This window comes from Phyllobates terribilis, unplaced genomic scaffold (genome assembly GCF_046119375.1).
Source record: "Phyllobates terribilis strain yellow unplaced genomic scaffold, ASM4611937v1 Scaffold_1__5_contigs__length_1240528914, whole genome shotgun sequence".
Lineage (NCBI taxonomy): Eukaryota > Metazoa > Chordata > Amphibia > Anura > Dendrobatidae > Phyllobates > Phyllobates terribilis.
The window spans coordinates 724,242,144-724,265,076 of record NW_027362761.1 but is presented as its reverse complement, the minus strand read 5'-3'; the positions used below and the strand labels follow the sequence as shown (position 1 = coordinate 724,265,076).

General features: G+C 48.2%; 2 protein-coding genes across 2 annotated transcripts in view; both read left to right on the top strand.

Moving 5' to 3' along the window:
• Positions 1–22,933, top strand: part of ONECUT3 (one cut homeobox 3) — a 212,281-nt gene that overhangs the window by 81,084 nt on the left and 108,264 nt on the right. The gene's annotated exons all lie outside the window — the stretch shown is intronic.
• LOC141165357 (gastrula zinc finger protein XlCGF66.1-like) lies at positions 7,248–7,743 on the top strand. The gene is made up of 2 exons (XM_073650957.1): positions 7,248–7,520; positions 7,603–7,743. The coding sequence occupies exons 1-2, from the start codon at positions 7,263–7,265 to the stop codon at positions 7,741–7,743; spliced, it is 399 nt and encodes a 132-aa protein (XP_073507058.1). The 5' UTR covers positions 7,248–7,262.

Below are 22,933 nucleotides of genomic sequence, written 5' to 3'. Positions count from 1 at the left end.
ACATCATCAGACGCATCCTGTTTTATTTATGATGGAGGGACTCTGAAAGTCATAAAGCCTATTTTTATAGGGACATCAGAAGGCCCTTACTATTCTTAAAAGGCCAGCAGTCGGCCCTAGCTATTGTTAGAGAGCCATCAGCCGGCTATGCTTTGTTGTTCCCATTATTAACAAGTGGGTCTCCTATACTGTTATTGCGTATCCAGTGACTGCAAGGCCTGCCAAAAATTTGGACGCAACCCAATACCCCTTTGAAGAGACATAGAGGAGGGTCTCAGTAAAAAAAATGTTCCCATTATAAAGGAGCTGGTCTCCTATAGTGGTAATGCTCATGCTGTGACTGCAAGGGCTGCCAAAATTTGGGAAAAACCCCACTAAGAATTTAAAGACACATGGAGCAGGGCCACAGTAACAAGGTACAACATGTTCCCATTAGAAAGGAGAGGGTCTGCTATACAGTTATAGGGTATGCAGTGAGTCCAACGGCTGATCAATTTTAGTAAAAATACCACTAAGAATTTAAAGACACATGGAGCAGGGCCACAGTAGCATGGTACGACATGTTCCCATTAGAAAGGAGAGAGTCTGCTATACAGTTATAGGGTATGCAGTGAGTCCAACGGCTGACAATTTTAGGAAAAAACCCACTAAGAATTTAAAGACACACAGAGCAGGGCCACAGTAACAAGGTACGACATGTTCCCATTAGAAAGGAGAGGTTCTGCTATACAGTTATAGGGTATGCAGTGAGTTCAACAGCTGACAATTTTAGGAAAAACCCCACTAAGAATTTAAAGACACACAGAGCAGGGCCACAGTAACGACAAATTCCCATTAGAAAGGAGAGAGTCTCCCATAGTGTTGGCCTATGCAGTGAATGCAAGGGCTGCCAAAAATTTGGAGGCACTTCAATGCCCTTTGGAAGAGACGTGGAGGAGGGCCTCATAAAAAAATGTTCCCATTAGAAAGGAGCGGGCCTCCAATACTTGTAATGCCCATGCACTAAGTGTATGGGCTGACAAACATTTACCCCTGGGGGGTATACATGAACATACTGTATAAAAAATTTTTTTACGGGCATCATAAACACCCTTAAAAAAATTTATGTGGGTGTTGCATCACGGACCACGGTCACCCTGGTGATATAGTGGTGGAGGATGAGGAGAAGGAGGAGGACAAGAGCAAATAACCAAAATCAGGAAGCATGTACCCATGTGTGGGTGTGAAAAGGTGCATGGGAATACACCTCCCAAGAAAAGACACTGGATTAGAGTTTATGTTACGCTGCTATCATTCGGTGGTGTTGAGAAGTCTGGCTCAATACAGCTCTTGTTCATTTTTATAAGAGTCAGCCTGTCAGCATTTTCAGTTGACAGGCAGATGAGCTTATCAGTTATAATTCGACCAGTGGCACTAAAAACCCGCTCTGATAAAACGCTGGCAGCAGGGCAGGCCAGGACCTCCAAGGCATAGAGAGCCAGTTCATTCCACGTATCCAGCTTGGATACCCAATAATTATAAGGCGCAGCGGAATCACAGAGGACGTTGGTACGGTCGGCAAGGTGCTCCCTCAGCATCTTCCTAAACTTTGCACTCCTTGTGAGAGTACCCCGCGTCTCAGGGCCTGTCCGATGGGAGGGTCTGAGAAACTCTCCCAGAACTTTGACAGTGTTCCCCTGCCTCTGCTGGATTGAAGTTGTGTCTCTCTCGCCTGCACTCCTTGGTTGTCCAATGAAGTGTGCCCTCTGCAGCCAGTGTTTTCAGATGGGAATTTTTTTAATAGTTCCGCAACAAGGGACTTCTGGTACAGCCCCATTTTTGTAGACCTGTCCGCCTCAGGAATAAGAGATATAAAGTTCTCCTTGTAGCATGGGTTTAGAAGTGTCACCAACCAGTAATGAATGTCACCCAAAATTATGAGAATGCGAGGGTAATGGGAAAGGCAGAGTAACATAAACTCGGCCATGCGTGCCAGACTACTAGCAGGCAAGACTTCCGAGTCCTCACCAAGAGGATGACTGACCATGCTCTCCACCTCCTCTCTGTCCTCTGGCCATCCACGCTGAACAGATGGTATGACAGCTGTGCAGGTAGTACCGTCTATAGTGCATGAAACTAGCTCCTGTCCTTTCTCCTCCTCTTCCTCATTGTCACCCAATCCACGTTGGGATGAGATGAGGCTTGGCTGTGTGTAATCACCCTGTATGGTTCCTTGCTCCATCTCATCGTGCTTCGCCTGCAATGCATCCTCTTTGATAGTGAGCAGAGAGCGTTTCAGAAGACAGAGAAGCGGGATGGTGACGCTAATTATGGCGTCATCGCTGCTCACCATCTTGGTAGAGTCCTCAAAATTTTGGAGGATGGTACATATGTCTGACATCCATGTCCACTCCTGAGGTCTTATGTGTGGAGTCTGAACTGAATACCGACGGCCTTGTTGATGCTGGTACTCAACAACTGCCCTCTTCTGCTCACAAATCCTTCCCAACATCTGCAGTGTAGAGTTCCAACGCGTGGGAACATCACACACCAGTCTGTGAGCCGGAAGCTGCAAATGCTGCTGAAACACTGCAAGGGCGGCGGAAACTGTAGCTGACTTTCTAAAATGGGCACACAGGCGGCGTACTTTAACAAGCAGATCCGGCAGCTCCGGGAAGGATTTGAGAAATCGCTGAACTATGAGGTTAAGCACATGGGCCAGGCATGGAACGTGTGTGAGCTCACCTCGCCTCAGAGCCGCCACCAGGTTCCCCTGACGAAGCCACCTTGTGTGGCGATACGCGTTGGGTAACAAGCACTCATCTACACCTTTCTACTAAACAGGCTTTGTTTCACGTAGGAATTTTGGGGCTTATTGCTAGCTCGGTTTGTATCTTGCTGGTGCAGCATTTTCCACTCAAACTGTATGTATTTAGTGGAGTCACTCTCCCTTAGCTGAGTTGAGAGACCCATTTGAGACTGCCAGGGTTTTATGAGGTGGGGACACAATAGTGCCTAAGTTGACCTATCACCTTGCATGGGTACCATTAGTTTGAGTGGACGTATCTATATGAATGTCTATGCATTTATGACCATTGAACTGTATTAAGTTGTCATCTGCTGCACTATTTATACATTTTCTTACTTCCATTGATATTTCGGGCTGTGCAATATTGACCACCACAGACTTTTTATACAGCCTGTATAGATTTATTTACTTGTACAATCATGTATGTATAATTACCGTATATTCCGGCGTATAAGACGACTTTTGAAGACTGAAAAATCTTCTGTCTAGTCTGGGGTCGTCTTATACGCCGGTAATGCTTTTGAACTTTCAGAAATTGACATGCGGGGATACTCTGGAGGTGTTAATAAGCTGCCGTGGCCGTATCCCTGCCATGTCGGAGTTAATATAAGGTGGAGGGAGTTAAAATACGGTGGCGGTAGGTCCAGACGGTCAGCGCTTCTGTGCTGAAACGGACACATCGCTGCGTATTCCCAGCTCCGGACACAGCGCAGGGCTTCTGTGCCGACAGCTTTCACTTGTCACAGAAGCGCTGCGCTGTGTCCGGAGCTGGGAAGTTCGCATCGCTTCTGTGACAATATATGAAAAGCCGGCAATTCAGCAGCGGCATAAGCCGGCACCCGACAATTTAGAATAGAAAGAATAGAGCTTCACACATAGATTAGATAGATAGAAACATGTCAGTCACATATATATGAAGTACAGTGACAGTATTGCTTACTGTACTTGTCATTTAGTGTAAAGGATTTATTAAAACAAATAATAGTGTTTTCATGCACCGTCTCTTTAAAAAAGCCGGCCGGCAATTCAGCATCTGTACCCGACAATTTATAACAGACAGAATAGAGCTTCACACATAGATTAGATAGATAGAAACATGTCAGTCACATATATATGAAGTACAGTGACAGTGTTGGTTACTGTACTTGTCATCTAGTGTTAAAATAACGGATTTATTAAAAAAAAAATTGGCGTTGGGTTCCCCTTAATTTTAGTCTCTAGCGGAGGTTAAGCAGACGGCTGGGGCAGATGTTTGAAGCCTGGGAAGGGGGTAATACCCACGGAGCTTCCCAGGCTACTAATATCAGCCCCCAGCTGAATACCTAGCCTTTACTAGCTATTAAAATGGGGGATCCCAAAAAAATGACGTGGGGTCCCCCCTATTTTAATAGCTAGCAAAGGCTAGGCAGACAGCTGGAGGCTGATATTAATAGCCCAGGAAGGGAGCCATGAATATTGGCCCCCTCCCAGGCTAGAAACACCAGCCCTCAGCCGCCCCAGAAATGGCGCATCCATAGGATGCGCCAATTCTGGCACTTAGCCTCGCTCTTCCCACTGCCCTGTAGCGGTGGCAGGGGGTAATAGGGCTGGGGTTGATGTCAGCTTATAATGCCAGCTGACATCAAGCCCAGGTTAGTAATGGAGAGGCGTCTATAAGACACCCCCATTACTAACCCCATAGTCAAAGTTAAAAAAAACACAAACACCCAGAATAAAGTCCTTTAATTGAAATAAAGACACAATTCTTTATTGTTCTAAATTAAACCATACTTACCATCACGCCCATTCCAGCTGAAGCCAACGATCTCCTGCAATAAAAGAAAAATAATAAAGCAACCTCATCCTTACCTCTCCATGGTTCCCACGACAGCTTCAGCTCTGCTACATCGAGATGACAGGCTGGACCGCAGCAGAACGCTGCCATCCAGCCTGTCATCCCGCAGACACTGAGAAGCGCAGGCATGCTTGCGCTGCTCAGCGTCTCTCTGTGACGACATCCAGATGAGCCGACAATGAACTCAGCTCACCTCATGCACGTCCGTCACTGACAGCGTGGGAAACTTCTACTGCGCATGCGGGGAGCAGGAGAATTTTCCCACGCTGTCAGTGACGTGCATGAGGTGAGCCGAGTTCATTGGACATGATCTCGGCTCATCTGGATGCCGTCACAGTCAGACACTGAGGAGCACAAGCATGCCTGCGCTTCTCAGTGTCTGCCGCATGGCAAGCTGAACGGCAGCGTTCTGCTGCGGTGCAGCCTGTCATGTGAATGTAGCAGAGCTGGACCGGTCCTGGGAACCATGGAGAGGTAAGGATGAGGTTGCTTTATTATTTTACTTTTATTGCAGGAGATCGTTGGCTTCAGCTGGAATGGGCGTGACGGTAAGTATGGTTTAATTTAGAACATTAAAAAATTGTGTCTTTATTTCAATTAAAGGACTTTATTCTGGGTGTTGTGTTTTTTTTAATTACTTTACTAGAAATTCATGGTGGTCATGTCTAATATTGGCGTGACCCCATGAATTTCGGGCTTAGGGCCAGCTGATAATGCCAAGCTGGCCTTAACCCCTTTATTACCCAGTGAGCCACCGCACCAGGGCCCTGGATGAGTTGGGTACAGCGCCAGAAGATGGCGCTTCTATGAACGCGCCATTTTCCGGGGTGGCTGCGGACTGCAATTTGCAGCGGGTGGGGCCCAGAAAGCTTGGGTCTCCCTGCGCTGCAGATTCCAGTCCCCAGCTGCCTAGTTGTACCTGGCTGGACACAAAAATAGGACGAAGCCCCACGTATTTTTTTTTTTAATTATTTCATGAAATAATTTAAAAAAAAAGGGCTTCCCTATATTGTTGTGTCCGGCCAGGTACAAATAGGCAGCTGGTGGTTGGGGGCAGCCCGTTCCTGCCTGCTGTACCTGGCTGGACACAAAAATATGGCGAAGCCCCACGTCAACATTTTTGGGAAAAATTAATTACAAAATTAATAATTTAGGGACTGCATCTTTATTAACCCCTCAATTGTCATTTAGTGTTAAAATAAAGGATTTTTTAAAAAGAAAATTGGCGTGGGATCCCCCATCATTATAGTCTCTAGTGGAGGTTAAGCAGACGGCTGGGGCAGATGTTTGAAGTCTGGGAAGAGGGTAATACCCACGGAGCTTCCCAGGCTACTAATATCAGCCCCCAGCTGAATACCTAGCCTTTACTAGCTATTAGAATGGGGGACCCCCCCAAAAAATGACGTGGGGTCCCCCCTATTTTAATATGTTTATGAGTGACAGTTTTCCTGCTATATACCTGCATGTCATAAGAATTTAAATTAAAAAAGGACCATGTTAAATTCAAATCTGTTTTTTTAAAATTTTTACCGGTGTTTGGTATGCGTTGGAAAAGGGGTAGTCTTATACGGTGAATATATCCTAAACTCTATATTTTAACAGGAAAGTAGGGGGGTCGTCTTATACACCAGGTCGTCTTATACGCCGGAATATACGGTATGTCAAATCATGAAAGGTTTCTGAAGTAGTGGGTTGTATAAAGAGTGGATGGTTCCACTTCGTTTTTTAATGGTGTTTTAATAACTCTGTTGGTATGTCCATGATTATATGTGTCTAGATAAATTTTGAAATAAATTTTTGTACCTTGTATTTATCACTTGATATACTTTGATTATCAGTGGTGATCACTGCTCAGATGCATGTCTCCTTTTCTTCTTAATATTGCACAGTTCTTGTACGACATGCGGCAGGTAGATCCCAATTACCTGATGGTGCCCTCCTAATGTGTTAGGTCAGGTTCCGGCCATTGTCACAGACGACCATGCCTAGCTGTAGGTTCAGCGGTGTGAGTCACAGATCTGCCTGCTCTTTCAGAGCTGTCCACAACTCTTCAGCATTGTGCGGTTTTTCACCTAAGCGTATTAGCTTCAGCACAGCCTGTTGCCGCTTGGCCGAGGCAGTGCTGCAGTGCTTCCAGCTTGTGACTGATGTGATCATTTCGGAGATGGAGGCTAAAGAGGAGTAGCAGGCTGAGGAGGATGAGGTGCAGGAGCTGTAGACCGTGGGGGCAACCCTGATTGACCTAGGGCCCGCAATCCTTGGTGTTTTCTGTCCCAAGGTCTGACTGGGTCCCGGCTTCCACTATGTTAACCCAGTGTGCCGTCAGGGAGATGTACCATCCCTGCCCACAAGAACTTGTCCATGTGTCCGTGGTTAGGTGGACTTTACCGATAATTGTGTTGTTGAGAGCACAGCTAATGTTTTTGGACACGTTCTTGTGTAATGCGGGGACGGCACACTGGGAGAAATAGTGGCGGCTGGGGACCGAGTACCGAGGGACGGCCGCCGCCATCAGGTTGCGGAATGCTTCCGTCTCCACGAGCCTAAAAGGCAACATTTCGAGCGCAAGCAGTCGTGAAATGTGAGAATATGTGGTGGCAGCTCTGCAGGTGGAGAATTTTTCTGAATCACCTATCAAGGATGGATATGGACAGAGACAAGATGGCGGAGAGGATATTACACCTCACTCTAGAGATCCTCTTCCGGATTACTGGAGAGGATTACACAGTAGTGAAGAAGACCTCTAGGGAGCGCTGTCAGGACCCTGTGTCTGAGGGATGGGGAAGACTCCTGAGCCCAATCACGGGGTCTCCACCTCACCCCCTGATACATGAGGACATCAATGACCAGAAGATCCTAGAACTCACCTTCAAGATGATTGAGCTGCTGACTGGAGAGGTGACACTGCTGGGAATGCTGGGACATTATACAGTAAAGCTATGAAGGGATCGGGGGATGACGGTATCATTGTATGTGTCAGGTTCCTATAAGGTGTCAGGATGTCGCTGTCTATTTCTCCATGGAGGAGTGGGAGTATTTAGAAGGACACAAAGATCTGTACAAGGACGTCATGATGGAGGTTCCCCAGCCCCTCACATCACCAGGTAATAGACAGGACTAAATACACAACCTGCAATGACCACACTGCCACCTCAACAACACCGGAGCTACTGCATCCCCCCCAACCTACTGTCTCCTCCCCATTCCTGTAGAATGTAAGCCCGCAAGGGCAGGGTCCTCTTCCCTCCGTACCAGTCTATCATTGTTAGTTTGTTTACTGTAAGTGATATTTTTATTTGGTCTGTATCCCTTCTTATGTACAGCACCATGGAATCAATGGCGCTATATAAATTAATAATAATAATAATAATTTAGTAGTGTGGCCTGTGGGGCGTTGGCTGCATATTTGTGCTTGCGTTCCAAGGACTGGGGTATGGACAACTGAACGCTGCGCTGGACAAGGACATGGACGTGCTTCCTGATGCTGCTACTTGAGAGTGTGCAACGACAGGTGCAGGGCAGGATACATCTTCGCATGCACCATGGACAGGGGATTGGCTTGCATGCGCAACAGCGGAAGAATCAATGGTGCCACCCGCAGACACTGTTCCTGGACCCTGGGGTTCGGCCCACAAAGTCAGGTGCTTTGCTGCCATGTGCCTGATCATGCTGGTGGTGGTCAGGCTGGTCGTTTTGCCTCCCCTGCTGATGCTGGCCTGGCAGGTGGTGCAAATGGCCTTTTTGGGGTTATCGGCAGAGTCTTTAAAAAACAACCAGACTCGGGAAGACCTAACAGTTGTACTGGCAACTTCCTTCGTGTTGGTGTTACGGGAAACGGTTGCCTGCCTTCTGTCTGCGGCCACCACACTGTTCCTTCCTGCCTGTTGGGGTGCTCTGCCTCCTTCCCCCTGTGTGCTGCTGTCCTCGCTCTGCATGTCCTCCTGCCAGGTTGGGTCAGTTACTATATCATCCACCACCTCGTCTTCCACTTCCGCACCCTGGTCCTCCTCCTGACTTTCTGGCAATTGTGTCTCATCATCGTCCACCTCTTGTGACACTTTCCCACCTTCGCCTTCGTGTGACCGTGGCTGCTCAAATATTTGGGGCATCGCTACACGTGATCTCCTCTTGCCCCGCTTCAAGTGGACAGGGCGAGAGGCTCGAATCTATAAATGGCAAAGTGAACAGCTCTTCAGAGTGTCCAAGTGTGGGATCAGTTGTCTCTGGGTACTCGGCATGGTGGGAGGAAGGAGGATCAGGGTGAGTAATATGCGGTCCAGACTCATGGCTACTGAGACTTGACCGTGTGGAAGACAGGGTGGTGGTGGTGGCTAAGTGACTGGACGCATTATCCGCTATCCAACCAACAACCTTTTGACACTGCTCTGGGTTCAATAGTGGTGTGCTGTGGTCCCCTAGAAATTGGGACAGGAAGGTCAGGCGAGAAGATGTGGGTGTTTGTTGTGGCACAATTTCGGCTTGCCCACGGCCTTGTCCTCGGCCTCTGCATGCACCATTACCATCACGTCCAGTTCCTCGTCCCTTGCCACGTGCCTTGCCCATTTTAAATGGAGGACAGTATCTTCCACGCTCACTACAAATGACTGAGTTTGGAGCGAATTTATATGTGATCCGTGTGACGGAGAAAACAGAGTTTTAAATACCTGGCCTGTAGGTAAGTAGTTTGACCAGCAAACTGCTGTGAATTGCTTCACTGACACACTGAAAGAAATTTTTAATGGAGGCCAGAAATGGCAGTATTTTCTGACAATGTATATGTGAGCCGTGAGATGGAGAAAACACAGTTTTAAATACCTGGCCTGTAGGTAACTGTTTTGAACAGCAAACCAGTGTCAAAAAATTTGCTGACACACTGAATTTTTTTTTTAATGGAGGCCAGAAATGGCAGTATTTTCTGAAAACGTATATGTAATCCGTGTGATGGAGAAAACACTGTTTTAAATACCTGGCCTGTAGGTAACTGTTTTGAACAGCAAACCAGTGTCAAAAACTTTGCTGACACACTGAAAAAAAAATTTAATGGAGGCCAGAAATGGCAGTATTTTCTGAAAACGTATATGTAATCCGTGTGACGGAGAAAACACAGTTTTAAATACCTGGCCTGTAGGTAACTGTTTTGAACAGCAAACCAGTGTCGAAAACTTTGCTGACACACTGAAATTTTTTTTTAATGGAGGCCAGAAATGGCAGTATTTTCTGAAAACGTATATGTGATCCGTGTGACGGACAAAACACAGTTTTAAATAGCTGGATTTCTAGCGCTGTAATATGGAAATGACCTGGCTGTATTCTGCAGTGCCAACAAGCAAATGGCGCAGAAAAACTGTGTTCTTTGGATTGCTTTTTAAGCAAATAATGAGGATTAAGATGCAATAAAAATTACTCCTGGCCCCTGAGACCTGGGCTTATTTCCAGAAATATCTAACAGCAGCAGCCGACAGAATTGGAATGGAGCCTCTTGTGCTATGTGCACTGCAGTCCGCTATATACCCTGCCTGCCTGCCTATATACACTGCCTGCCTGATATCTCTGCAGATGGATTAGTCCTCAGAAGGACTGTTTGTTAAGATGGATATGTGTAATATACGGTTTTCCTCCCTACACTACCTAATACACGATCAAATCTCTCCCTGACGCAGCAGCAGCTCTCCCTACACTGTCTGATCCGAAGTGACTGTGACGAGCATGGTGGCGCCAGGTCTGATATAGACCTGATGACGCTGTGCGACCAGCCAATCACTGTAATGCCCACAACCAACATGGCTATGGAATTACAGTGCATGGCAGGCAATCCCTGCATGTTCATTGGCTCTCTGAAGAGCGCCAAAAATGCAGGGAGGGGACCCGAGTTCCCGCCCGAGCAACCCGGAAATACTCGCCAAACGCTGAGCTTGTCGAGCACCATGATGCTTGGGCGAGTACCGAGTAGTGGCGAGCACGTTCGCTCATCACTAGTTAAAATGTCTTTGATTTTTTATGTTTTTTTGTCCCACAAGACTTGAATCTATGATTAATACACAATACAAATGTACGATTTCTGCATTGCAGTGCGTAGTTCTATTACCGTTCTCATATTAGGTGTTGCCTGTGGCAGAACTTAATGGGTGTAAAAAGATGATCTCAGGGCCTTTGTTAGCCCCTTGCTATCATCACAGCCCATAATGTTGTAGAGGGGTGTCATAGGGTTACAGAGGGTCCCCCATCGAAGGTGTTAAATTACCACATTTGGCGCTAGTTCAGTTGCATGTGGATGTCAGCTATATGATATATATACTGTATATCTGATTATTTGGAATCGACACATGGGACACAGTGTGAATACTTCTACAAAGTGCATTCACTTGGGCTAATACGCCACGTGAATAAAAACGTCACCAATTTTCATAATTTTGAATAGACATATAGTTTTACATAAAAAGAGAAGAAAAAAAATATACCTATCAGCTCTCTCAGGGGTGAATAAAGTTACAAGATCCAAACATTCAGGGAGAGATGCACGGATAATTTACCTAGCTGGTTACTAGGTGGAGTAGTGCCAATTACGGAATAGAAATCCAGCAATCCCATGAAAATATTTAAAAGTAGGAAAAGGAAAAAAAAGTTAAATTATATAGCTGACGCATTTCAAACCGTACTGGTTCTTAATCCTTCTACCTTTTCACAATTTTTTAAAGAATATGGATTAAAAATTAATGTTTAAATATTTTCTTGGGATTGCTGGATTACTACTCTGTAATTGGCATATAGGTTTACATAATGTTGCAAAATCATTGCATCAAAAACTACATTTCTAAATTATGTTCTTGTTTATCCAATAATTACAGATGGGAAAATGCATAAAAAGACATGAGAAACAGATAGCAATGTTATCCAAAGAGTCCACAAAGACTTTAATGGGTATGGCTATAATGTGTGTATGTTCTATTCATAAAAACTAGAACTGAATTTGCCAATTTATCAGAATTTTTATAAAAAATTTGATTTGTGTGAGGGAAAGGAGAAAGAGAGAGAACCCAGCTGACCATAAAAGATTACACGTTACCGGCAAGCGATAGAGATAGAGTGAGGATCCTGCTGATCATAAGAGCTTAAATTCTACAGGAGAGAGAGGACCCCGCTTATCATAAGAGCTTACACTTTACAGGCAAGCGAGAGAGAGCGAGGATCCTGCTGATCAAAAGAGCTTAAACTCTACAGAAGAAAGAGAGAGGACCCCGCTGATCATAAGAGTTTGCACTCTACAGGAGAGAGAAAGAGAGAGGATCCCGCTGATAATAAGAGTTTACACTCTAGAGGAGAAAGAGAGAGGACCGCACTGACAATAAGAGCTTACACTCTACAGGAGAGAGAGATTTACCTGGTGACACTGAAAATGGAAAATGACTGCTGTACAAACTGTTCTCCGCTGGGAAACACTGATCTGTGATGGCCCAGCTACTGACCATCACTGTACAAGGTGTGATAATCCATAAGATGTCATAGCTGCAGGGCATTATGGGGAAGCCCGCGCAGCAATGCAGAATGATATTTGTCTGCTCTTTGATGCCTCAGCAGTGTGGATAACAGTTCCGGGCAAGATTTTTTTTTTTGAGAACTGTGAATCAAATCTGAAAATGTTTGTATTCCCGTGAAACTGCGAAGTTCAGGAATCAAATTCAGTCCTGTACAAGTGGGGTTCCTATTTAAGGTAAAATCACAGCTGTCCAATGGGGTCAAAACCTGGCCCACCTGCAGCCAGCCAATGAATCAGCTGGTTGGGTGAGGTTTCAGTAGCATGGGAAGGGTTTTAATCATATTAGTAGCCAAACACCGTCATTTTAACCCCAGTGAGAACCATTCAGATACTGGGATACTGGCTCCAATCATTCAGTTGCTAAGCTGGAACTAGGATGATACTGCAAGATAGAGAAGGTTATAGAAGTAGGATGCGATGGTGTGGTAGAAATGCTTGATGTGAGAATAGCGAATGGGGGTTAGATGGGTAAGTATGCTGCTTTAGTATGATTTCCATAGGGAAACTTTAGCTATCTTTATAACAATAATGGGGCTTTGTGTATCATTATTGTGGGGGCCTTTGGATGTGGTTTCTGACTCTCTCAGACCTGAATGTGACTCTCAGTATAAGAAAGGTTGGGGACCACTGCTCTATGGAGGGGGACGGGAAGTAGGATGGAGCAGCAGGGAGAGGAATAGACAAAGGCAGCCAGAAAAACACAGTGCAAAGCTCTATAACAAGTGTTTTATCTCATATCAGAGCTTGATTCAGATGAAGACTGCTCGGCTCAGTTATATAATGTCCTCCTTTTTTATGCAGCATGTCACTGTGAGCTAAAAAAAGAATAAAGAGCAGGGATTCCCCTTTAGGCTGTGCTGTCTATGGGAGAAATCACTATAGAAGGTCAACCATTTTTTTTTATAACCATGTTTGCCCTTTTTTTCCCATTCCTGCTTAGAAGCCCAATTCTTTACAGCATTCTACTGAGGGAAGGCACCTCATTTGATCCCCATCCCCAAAAAAATTGAGCTACACCAAAAATCATGGTGAAGTAGAGACCTAAAGAAATTTTGGAGTCAGAGAAAGACAACAATTTTTTTTTCATAACAATTTCTTCCCCTTTGTCCATCCATGCGGAGGGGCCCAATCCAGGGAATTCATCCAGTACACTGCAGTCCCCAAAATGTATTTATTTATAAACAAGTACAATGATGAGATGTACCTAAAATCAGAGTCATGGAAGACAAACAGTTTTGTACCCTCTTTCAAAGGCTTCAGTAAGTGAACGCGGCCCACATGAGCCACATTACCTAATACCCATCAATGGCAGAATTAAAAGTAACAGAAGCTCCAGTTGCTGCACAATCCAGCACCTCATCACCTGATTGATTTTGCTCGTAGAGTTGCAACAACTTATTGAGTTGTGAATTCTATAATTTTGCAAATTTGTAAATCAATCGGTAGCTCAGTAAAAACTAATCTACAGCTGTAATTTCTGGCATTGCTAAAGTTTCGACATACTCTTCTGACAATAAGCACAGCCTTGTTTCAACAGGTAAATATTTTTCTTTTAAATGTGTGATTTTGCCTAAATGCAGGGTAGATACAATGTTTATGTCATTGCTGCTTATTAGGTTGCCCAGTTGATGTTGACTAGGAGTCATTCTGTATGAAATTTCATACATTATGCCTTATTGCTCGTGGGGACACGGAGATGTCCATTGAGAAGTAAGTGCATAAGTATCGCATAATGTGGAGATATGACTATTAAACAATGAGCTTTCGGCTGTGCATCACTGCTACGCGAAACATTGACTCAGTGGGGCATAAAATACATGTAAAATCCCTGGCCATAACTGATGCTGTCAAAGGTAGGTAGAGTGCAACATGCAGCACAACATCAATTTAAAGGAGCAGGCAAAAAGAAGTGCAAGTGGTTCGGCATTGATTGTGAAGATGTGAACAAATGCTTGGGATTCAACAGCGCAGAAGATGAGGACACAGCGGTAACTTAACCAAAAATTATTTATTACTCTAACACATCAATTTGAATGTTCCGTTTACAAAATTAAACAAGGTTAGCAGATTATTAGAGTGCAATATAATGTTTTACAATTTATACATAAGTCACTTCTTTGGATAGAAGCAGCGGTAACATTTATAACAATTAAACCCTATTATAGAAAGCTCTAAACATTTACTGAACTGTACAATAGGTACAATCATCTCTATTCTAGTACACTGCTCTATGGTGCATCACAGTCAGTCTTGTACCAGTCACCAACGTTACCCTGTCATGCAGGTGGTAGTGATACACGCTACCCAGGCCCTAACAGCAGTCTATACTACTACACCACTAGTCTGCAAGTCACTTATGGTGAGTCGTTTCTAACACACGTTGCGCTGGCAGCCTCTGTTCTCTGAAGCATGTCCCTGGATCCCTGTGTACCATCCTTCTGCACCTCACGCCGCGAATCTCACAAATATCCCTCTAACACGGCCTGTTCACTTCTTGTGACTCTGGTTCCACTCACACAGCTCTGGTCTCGGACCCTTGGCTTTTCACTCGGGTCTGGTCACTTGATTTTTCTCTCGGATCTGGTCTCTAAATTCTTCACTTGGGTCTGGTTACTCGGTTCTTCACTCGGGTCTGGTCACTCGATTCTTCTCTCGAGTCTGGACACTCGACTCTTCACTCGGGTCAGGTCACTCGGTTCTTCCATCGGGTCTTTTCACGTGGTTCATCTCTCAGGTCTGGTCACTCGATTCTTCACTTGGGTCTGGGCACTCAGTTCTTCACTTGGGTCTGGTCACTAGGTTCTTCTCTTGGGACTGGTCTCTCGATTCTTTACTTGTAACTGGTCACTCGTATTAACTGCTATAAGTCAACTTCGCTGCATCACTCGTCTGTCCTGCTACAGGTTCAGGTGCTGACTTCACCTCTTCACTGCCCGCCTGGGCCTTTTATAATTACTAATTGTGATACAGCAATCACCTGACCTGGTGTCTCCTCCAAACTCTTCCTCTCAGGAACCGTATGATTCGTTATACAGTTCCTGCTGATGCAATTCTTTCCACTTTCTCTCATCCTACAAACTCTGGCCAGTAGATAGTGATGCTTACTTGCAGGCACCCTGTTATGAATTAACTGTGGAAATCTTCCATTTGTCCATCTCCTTACAATAAATGTGGATGTGTGGGAGTTCCGTTTGCATATAACTTACAACTGGACGATTGTTTCTTTGACACACAAAAAGCGAACTGAAGATGCAATGGAGAGAGGAAGGAGTATATAGAAAGCAGTACATGAGGATGGTGATCATGTTAACGACAAGGCAGTGCACTACTTGTGGATGCCGACAATCATGAGGAGAAGGACAACTTGAGCCCTGTTGATCTTGCTAATCAGTATGCTTTCCCCATGTGAGCAGGTAATGCCATTTCTTGTGCTCACTGTATGCATAGTTCCTAGTAGTGGTGTGCTAGAATGTACGCAACTTATTGTCCAACAACAGAGCTTGCACACTGATAGCGTAAACTAAGCACATAGGGGCCTATTCATCAAAGCATTTATGCCAGAAAACTGCCAAAAAAGTTTTGAAAAGTTGCAAAATCAGCTAGGCCGAAATGGGCTGAGCTGGGGCGGAGCCAAGATGGGACTGGGGCATGTAGAAACAGAAATGTAATCAAATATGCTAATTAGGGTGCTTGGTACACCGTTGAAATGGCCAAGAAGTTCAGTGTCCCATTCTGCTCATTGCTTTTTACATGTCCCACCTCCCTGACTTTTGATTGACAGAGCTGATTTGCTTTGAGCAAGCTCAGGGAAACCAGTGCTGTCAATTACTAAAGAGAGAGGCTGGACATGAAAAACCAGGGAGTGGAAAGGTGCACTGAGCCTCTTGGCCACACCAAGGGTGCACCGAGCACCATACTAAGCATGTTTGATCAAATTTCAGTGTCTGCAGAACAGAAACAATGATTAGTATACTAAAGAAGCCATGTTCATAGAGGCCATATACCCAACATGGTTATGTGTTTAATTTATAGTTTGGGATGACAGTCTCCCTTTAAGTATATCAGAATGCATAAATGCTCATTTATGAAAGGAGATCAGAGGTCGAGCTAAAAGCAGACAGTCAGAGTTTAGCATAATTTTGTTAAGTGCAGTTTACGACAACAGTTATGTAGAGGGTTGTGGAGCAGGGGAGTCAGTGGCTGCCATCTTGAGTCTCATTCCCCTACATTCTGTAGGGTCAATTTTTATATGAAGCAATAGTAAGCCAGTTCCTATTTGCTGCTAAACATTAAACGTAGGTTCACCTCCATATAGTGCTTACATTTGGCTGCCTTTGGAGCTAATAACAGCTGATCGGTGGAGATGATGGTTCTGGGACCCTCATCGATTTGGTATTGAGGTATTGATGACTTATTGTAACGGGTCTGGGAGGCGGAACCTCTGAGCTACTATGAAAGGGGGCAGTCCTTGTAAGGGAGCGGGTGGCGACCAGGGAAGACGGGCAGGAGGTCACAGCAGGTGACCGGGACAGTCTCTGAGTGAACGGGCTGGAGGTCACGGCAAGTGACCGGGGCAGTCTCTGGATGAACGGGCTGATGGTCACGGCAAGTGACCGGGGCAGTCTCTGAATGAACGGGCAGATGGTCACGGCAAGTGACCGGGGCAGTCTCTGGATGAACGGGCAGATGGTCACGGCAAGTGACCGGGGCAGTCTTTGGATGAACGGGCAGATGGTCACGGCAAGTGACCGGGGCAGTCTCTAGGTAAAGGGTTGGTATGACCTGTGGCGGCTGATGATAGACGTGAGCTCCCAGGTGAGCAGGCGAGAGTCTCTGGATGAACGGGTGGTCACAGCATGTGACGGCGGAGCCTCCAGGAAGACCAACAGACAGGCGGCAGATGAGCGCTCCCAGGTGAGCGGGCAGAAGTCTCTGGACAGGCGGGTGGTCACAGCACGTGACGGCAGAGCCTCCAGGTAGGCTAGCAGACAGGCAGCAGAAGAGCGCTCCCAGGTGAGCGAGCAGGAGTCACTGGACAGGCAGGTGGTCACAGCACGTGACGGCGGAGCCTCCAGGTAGACTAGCAGGCAGGTAGCTGGTGTATGCTCCCAGGTGAGCGGGCAAGCTGGTCCATAGACAGACTGACAGGAGTTGGAAGGCAGACCGTCGGACCTCAGGCAAGCAGGCAGGTGGCTGATGTGCGCTCCCAGGTGAGCGGGCAGGCTGGTCCTTAGACAGACTGACAGGAGTAGTAAGGCAGACCGTCGGACCTCAGACTAGCAGGCAGGTAGCAGATAATCAGGCAGGAATCTGGCAGGTAACTGGCAGGTAACTGGCAGGTAACTGGCAACGGGACCTGAGGGCTGAAGCAGAGTAGTGAACAGTGCAACAACATTGCTCGGGCACCTCCATTTTGGAGGAGGTGCCTTATATATGGTGAAGTCCTCCGGCCATTGGCCGGGGACTCCTTAGGACGGCGCGCGCGGCCCCTTTAAGAGGGAGGGAGAGCGCGCGCGCCCTAAGCACAGTGGCCGGGAAGGAGCACGCGCTGCCAGCAGAGCGGGAGGAGGACGCCGGGCACGGAGCAGGGAGGTGAGGGGAACAGCGTCCCTGCCTGGCAGAGGGCAGGGACGCTGGCGCTACAGTACCCCCCCCTTTAGGCCCCCCCTTTTTTAGGCCAGACAGAAATTTAGCTAGGATAAGAGGGGCATGGATGTTCTCCCGGGGCTCCCACGTTCTCTCCTCAGGACCAAACCCCCTCCAATCTACTAGAAAAAAGGTCTTTCCTCTTACCCTTTTGTTGGCAAGAATGTTCTCTACCTCAAACTCGTCCTCAGCAGAAACCGGAGCAGGAGGCGTACCTGTAGACTTGGAAAAAGAGTTAAGTACCACAGGTTTGAGGAGAGATACATGGAAGGAGTTAGGGATCCGTAAGTTGGCCGGGAGTTTTAACTTATAGGCCACCGGGTTGATCTGACTGATGACCTCCAGAGGACCGATGAACTGAGGCCCTAACTTGTAAGAAGGTATCTTGAGTCGGACATATTTAGATGAGAGCCAGACTTTATCTCCAGGACGAAATTGTGGAGGATCCAGGCGTTTTTTGTCAGCGTGTCTTTTCATCCGTTCGGACGACTGAAGGAGTGCGGATCGGGTACTCTCCCAAATGGAGGAAAATTTGCTAACGAGAGATTCCGCAGCCGGGTTGTCCACAGAGGTGGAGACAGGAAAAGGAATCCGAGGATGCTGACCGAAGACTACAAAAAACGGGGATTTGGAGGAGGATTCGCTCTCGTGATTGTTATAGGAGAACTCGGCCCATGGTAGGAGATCCACCCAGTCAGAATGATGGGCATTAACGAAGTGCTGGAGGTAACTGGTCAGGTTCTGATTGATCCGCTCCACTTGACCATTGGACTGTGGGTGGTAAGTGGAAGAGAAGTCCAGGGTGACGTCTAGCAGTTTACAAGTGGCTCTCCAGAAACGTGAGGTGAACTGTACCCCACGATCCGACACGATGTGGAGGGGCAGGCCATGAAGACGGAAGATGTGGCGGATAAAGTCTTTAGCCAGCTCGGGTGCAGACGGGAGACCAGGCACAGGAATAAAGTGAGCCATCTTGGAAAAGCGGTCAGCGACCACCCAAATGACCGTACAACCGGCAGAGACGGGGAGATCAGTTATGAAGTCCATAGCAATATGCTGCCAGGGGGCAGCAGGCACAGGAAGCGGAAGAAGGCGACCGGCTGGCAGGTGTCTCGGGATTTTGTTGCGGGCGCAGGACACACAGGCAGAAACAAAGTCTATTACGTCCTTGTGCAGGGTAGGCCACCAGTAGTGCCGGGCAATAAGCTGGAGGGTCTTTTTCTGACCGGCGTGGCCAGCTAGTTTAGACGAGTGACCCCAGTGTAGGATCTTCTCCCGATCAGGTACTGATACGAACGTCTTACCGGGAGGGAGACGATTTAGGCTCACGGGAGCCACCTGCATTACTCTGGCGGGATCGATGATATGTTTAGGTTCCTCCTCGAGATCGGACACCAGAAAGGATCGGGACAAGGCATCTGCTTTGACGTTTTTGTCAGCCGGGCGAAAATGAAGAACAAAATCAAAGCGAGCAAAAAGCACGGACCACCGGGCTTGGCGCGGGTTAAGTCTCTGGGCATGCTGGAGGTAAGCCAAGTTCTTGTGGTCAGTGTAAATTATTACCGGGTGAAGAGCCCCCTCGAGTAGGTAACGCCACTCCTCCAATGCCAGTTTGATGGCCAATAACTCTCGGTCTCCTATGGAATAGTTGCGCTCAGAAGAGGAGAAGAGTTTGGAGAAGAAGCCACAAGTTACCATTCTCCCGGAAGATGATTTTTGAGTAAGTACCGCTCCGGCTCCAGAGGAGGAGGCGTCAACTTCCAGGAAGAACTGCTTGTTGCCGTCCGGGCGATGCAGCACCGGGGCGGAAGAGAAGGCCTGTTTTAGGGAAAGAAAGGCCTCCTCTGCTTCGGGCGGCCACTCTTTGGGATTAGTACCCTTACGGGTGAGCGCGGAAATTGGGGCAGTCCGGGAGGAGAAGTGTGGTATGAAGAGGCGGTAGTAGTTGGCGAAGCCCAGGAATCGCTGAATGGCCTTCAACCCCTCCGGTCGAGGCCATTTCTCGATGGCAGACAGTTTCTCTGGATCCATTCGTAGGCCGGTCTGAGAAATAATGTAGCCCAAAAACGGAAGCGAGGTCTGCTCAAAGAGGCACTTCTCGTATTTAGCGAAGAGGTGATTCTGCCTGAGCCTGAGCAGGACCTGACGAACGTCCCTCCGGTGAGTCTGGAGATCCGGAGAGAAGACCAAGATGTCGTCCAGGTACACCACTACACAGGAGTAGAGAAGGTCCCGGAAGATGTCATTGACCAACTCTTGAAAGACGGCTGGAGCGTTACAGAGACCAAAGGGCATTACCAGATATTCATAGTGGCCGTCCCGGGTGTTGAATGCCGTCTTCCATTCATCCCCCTGACGGATACGAACCAGGTTGTACGCCCCACGGAGGTCCAGTTTGGTGAAGATTCTAGCCCCCGTCAGACGATCAAATAACTCCGGAATGAGCGTAAGGAGGTACTTACTCTTCACCGTGATCTGGTTAAGGCCTCTATAGTCTATACAGGGACGGAGAGAGCCGTCCTTCTTTTTGACGAAAAAGAAGCCTGCTCCCGCCGGGGAGGTAGATTTCCGGATGAATCCCCTGGCCAGATTTTCCTCAATATATTCGGACATCGACCGGGTCTCAGCAGCGGATAAAGGATAAATACGCCCACGGGGAGGAGTAGTACCAGGTAACAGGTCGATAGGGCAGTCGTATGGTCTATGAGGAGGTAGTGTCTCTGCTTCCTTTTTATTAAAGACATCAGCATAAGACCAATAAGGAATCGGAAGTCCAGGTAGATTAGCTGGGGTAGGAGAAGGACGGACGGGATGGACGGGAACCAGACAGGTCTTATGGCAGTCCTGTCCCCAGCGAAGGACTTCTCCGGTCTGCCAGTCAAGCACGGGTGCATGTCTCTGGAGCCAAGGTAGGCCTAGCAAGAGGGCGTGAGAGAGTCCAGGCAGAACATGAAAGGAGACACTCTCAGAATGCAGCATTCCCACCTGCAGAGTAATGGATTCGGTGATGAGTTGGATGGGGCGTGGTAAGAGGCCCCCATCCACGGCAGCAACAGACAAGGGTACAGCCAGAGGTTTGGTGGGGATGCGGTATTTCTCTACCAGGGACTGTGAAATAAGATTCCCGGCTGCTCCAGAGTCAAGTTGGGCTAGTTCGAAATAACGGTTCTCCCCGCAGACGATTGAGACTGACAGCAGCAGAGATGGAGAGGATTTATTCTTGTCTAGGTTGACCTCTCTGAGCGAACCTAGACACAGGCGTTTCCCGACCTCTCCGGGCAGGCACGGATCCGGTGCTCCTTACTGCCACAGTAGAAGCAGCTCCCCTCGGCACGGCGTAAGTCCTGACGGGTTTTGACCATCTTGGTCTGGTCGACCTGCATAGACTCAGGAGAGTGTACCTGGGTAGAGACGGAGGGAGCGACGGGTTTCTGAAAAGTAGGAGCTAGACATGGTAACCTCCTCTCACGGGTGACCTCTTTGGCACGCTCCTGGAACCGTAGGTCAATCCGGGTGGCAAGAGTTATTAGGTCATCGAGAGTGGTAGGAATGTCCCGACCGGCAAGTTCATCTTTAATACGGCCGGACAGACCCTCCCAGAAGACGGATACCAGAGCGTCGTTATCCCAGGCCAGCTCCGAGGCAAGGGTACGGAACCGTATGGCATATTGGCCCACGGTGAGACTTCCCTGACGGAGGCGTAGCAGTGATGATGCGGATGAGGTCTTTCGTCCGGGTTCGTCGAAGACTTTCCGGAAAGCCGTGAGAAAAGCAGGCAAGTTGGACACCAGGGGGTCTCCTCTCTCCCATAGAGGATTTAGCCAGGCCAGGGCCTCCCCGGTGAGATGGGACATGATGAATGCAATTTTGGCCCGGTCGGAGTTAAACTGGTGGGACAATAGTTCAAAGTGCAGGGTGCACTGATTTATGAAGCCCCGAGCCTGGGCGGAGTCGCCTCCGAAGCGAGGAGGTGCAGAAAGCCGGGGTCCGGGGTAGGATACCATGGTATTAGTGGGCAGTGGAGCTGCCGGATTGCGAGACATGGCACTGGCGGAGGTTGCTGGTGGAGCAGTCAGAGTGTCCAGGCGAGTATTGACATTCCGCAGGTGACCCAGGATGGACTCCTGTTGGGACCTTTGACGGGACAGTTCATGACACAGGTCCGAGAGCGAGGGAGCTTGGGTGCCACCGGGTTCCATGGCCCGAGCAAACTGTAACGGGTCTGGGAGGCGGAACCTCTGAGCTACTATACAAGGGGGCAGTCCTTGTAAGGGAGCGGGTGGCGACCAGGGAAGACGGGCAGGAGGTCACAGCAGGTGACCGGGACAGTCTCTGAGTGAACGGGCTGGAGGTCACGGCAAGTGACCGGGGCAGTCTCTGGATGAACGGGCTGATGGTCACGGCAAGTGACCGGGGCAGTCTCTGAATGAACGGGCAGATGGTCACGGCAAATGACCGGGGCAGTCTCTGGATGAACGGGCAGATGGTCACGGCAAGTGACCGGGGCAGTCTTTGGATGAACGGGCAGATGGTCACGGCAAGTGACCGGGGCAGTCTCTAGGTAAAGGGTTGGTACGACCTGTGGCGGCTGATGATAGACGTGAGCTCCCAGGTGAGCAGGCGAGAGTCTCTGGATGAACGGGTGGTCACAGCATGTGACGGCGGAGCCTCCAGGAAGACCAACAGACAGGCGGCAGATGAGCGCTCCCAGGTGAGCGGGCAGAAGTCTCTGGACAGGCGGGTGGTCACAGCACGTGACGGCAGAGCCTCCAGGTAGGCTAGCAGACAGGCAGCAGAAGAGCGCTCCCAGGTGAGCGAGCAGGAGTCACTGGACAGGCAGGTGGTCACAGCACGTGACGGCGGAGCCTCCAGGTAGACTAGCAGGCAGGTAGCTGGTGTATGCTCCCAGGTGAGCGGGCAAGCTGGTCCATAGACAGACTGACAGGAGTTGGAAGGCAGACCGTCGGACCTCAGGCAAGCAGGCAGGTGGCTGATGTGCGCTCCCAGGTGAGCGGGCAGGCTGGTCCTTAGACAGACTGACAGGAGTAGTAAGGCAGACCGTCGGACCCCAGACTAGCAGGCAGGTAGCAGATAATCAGGCAGGAATCTGGCAGGTAACTGGCAGGTAACT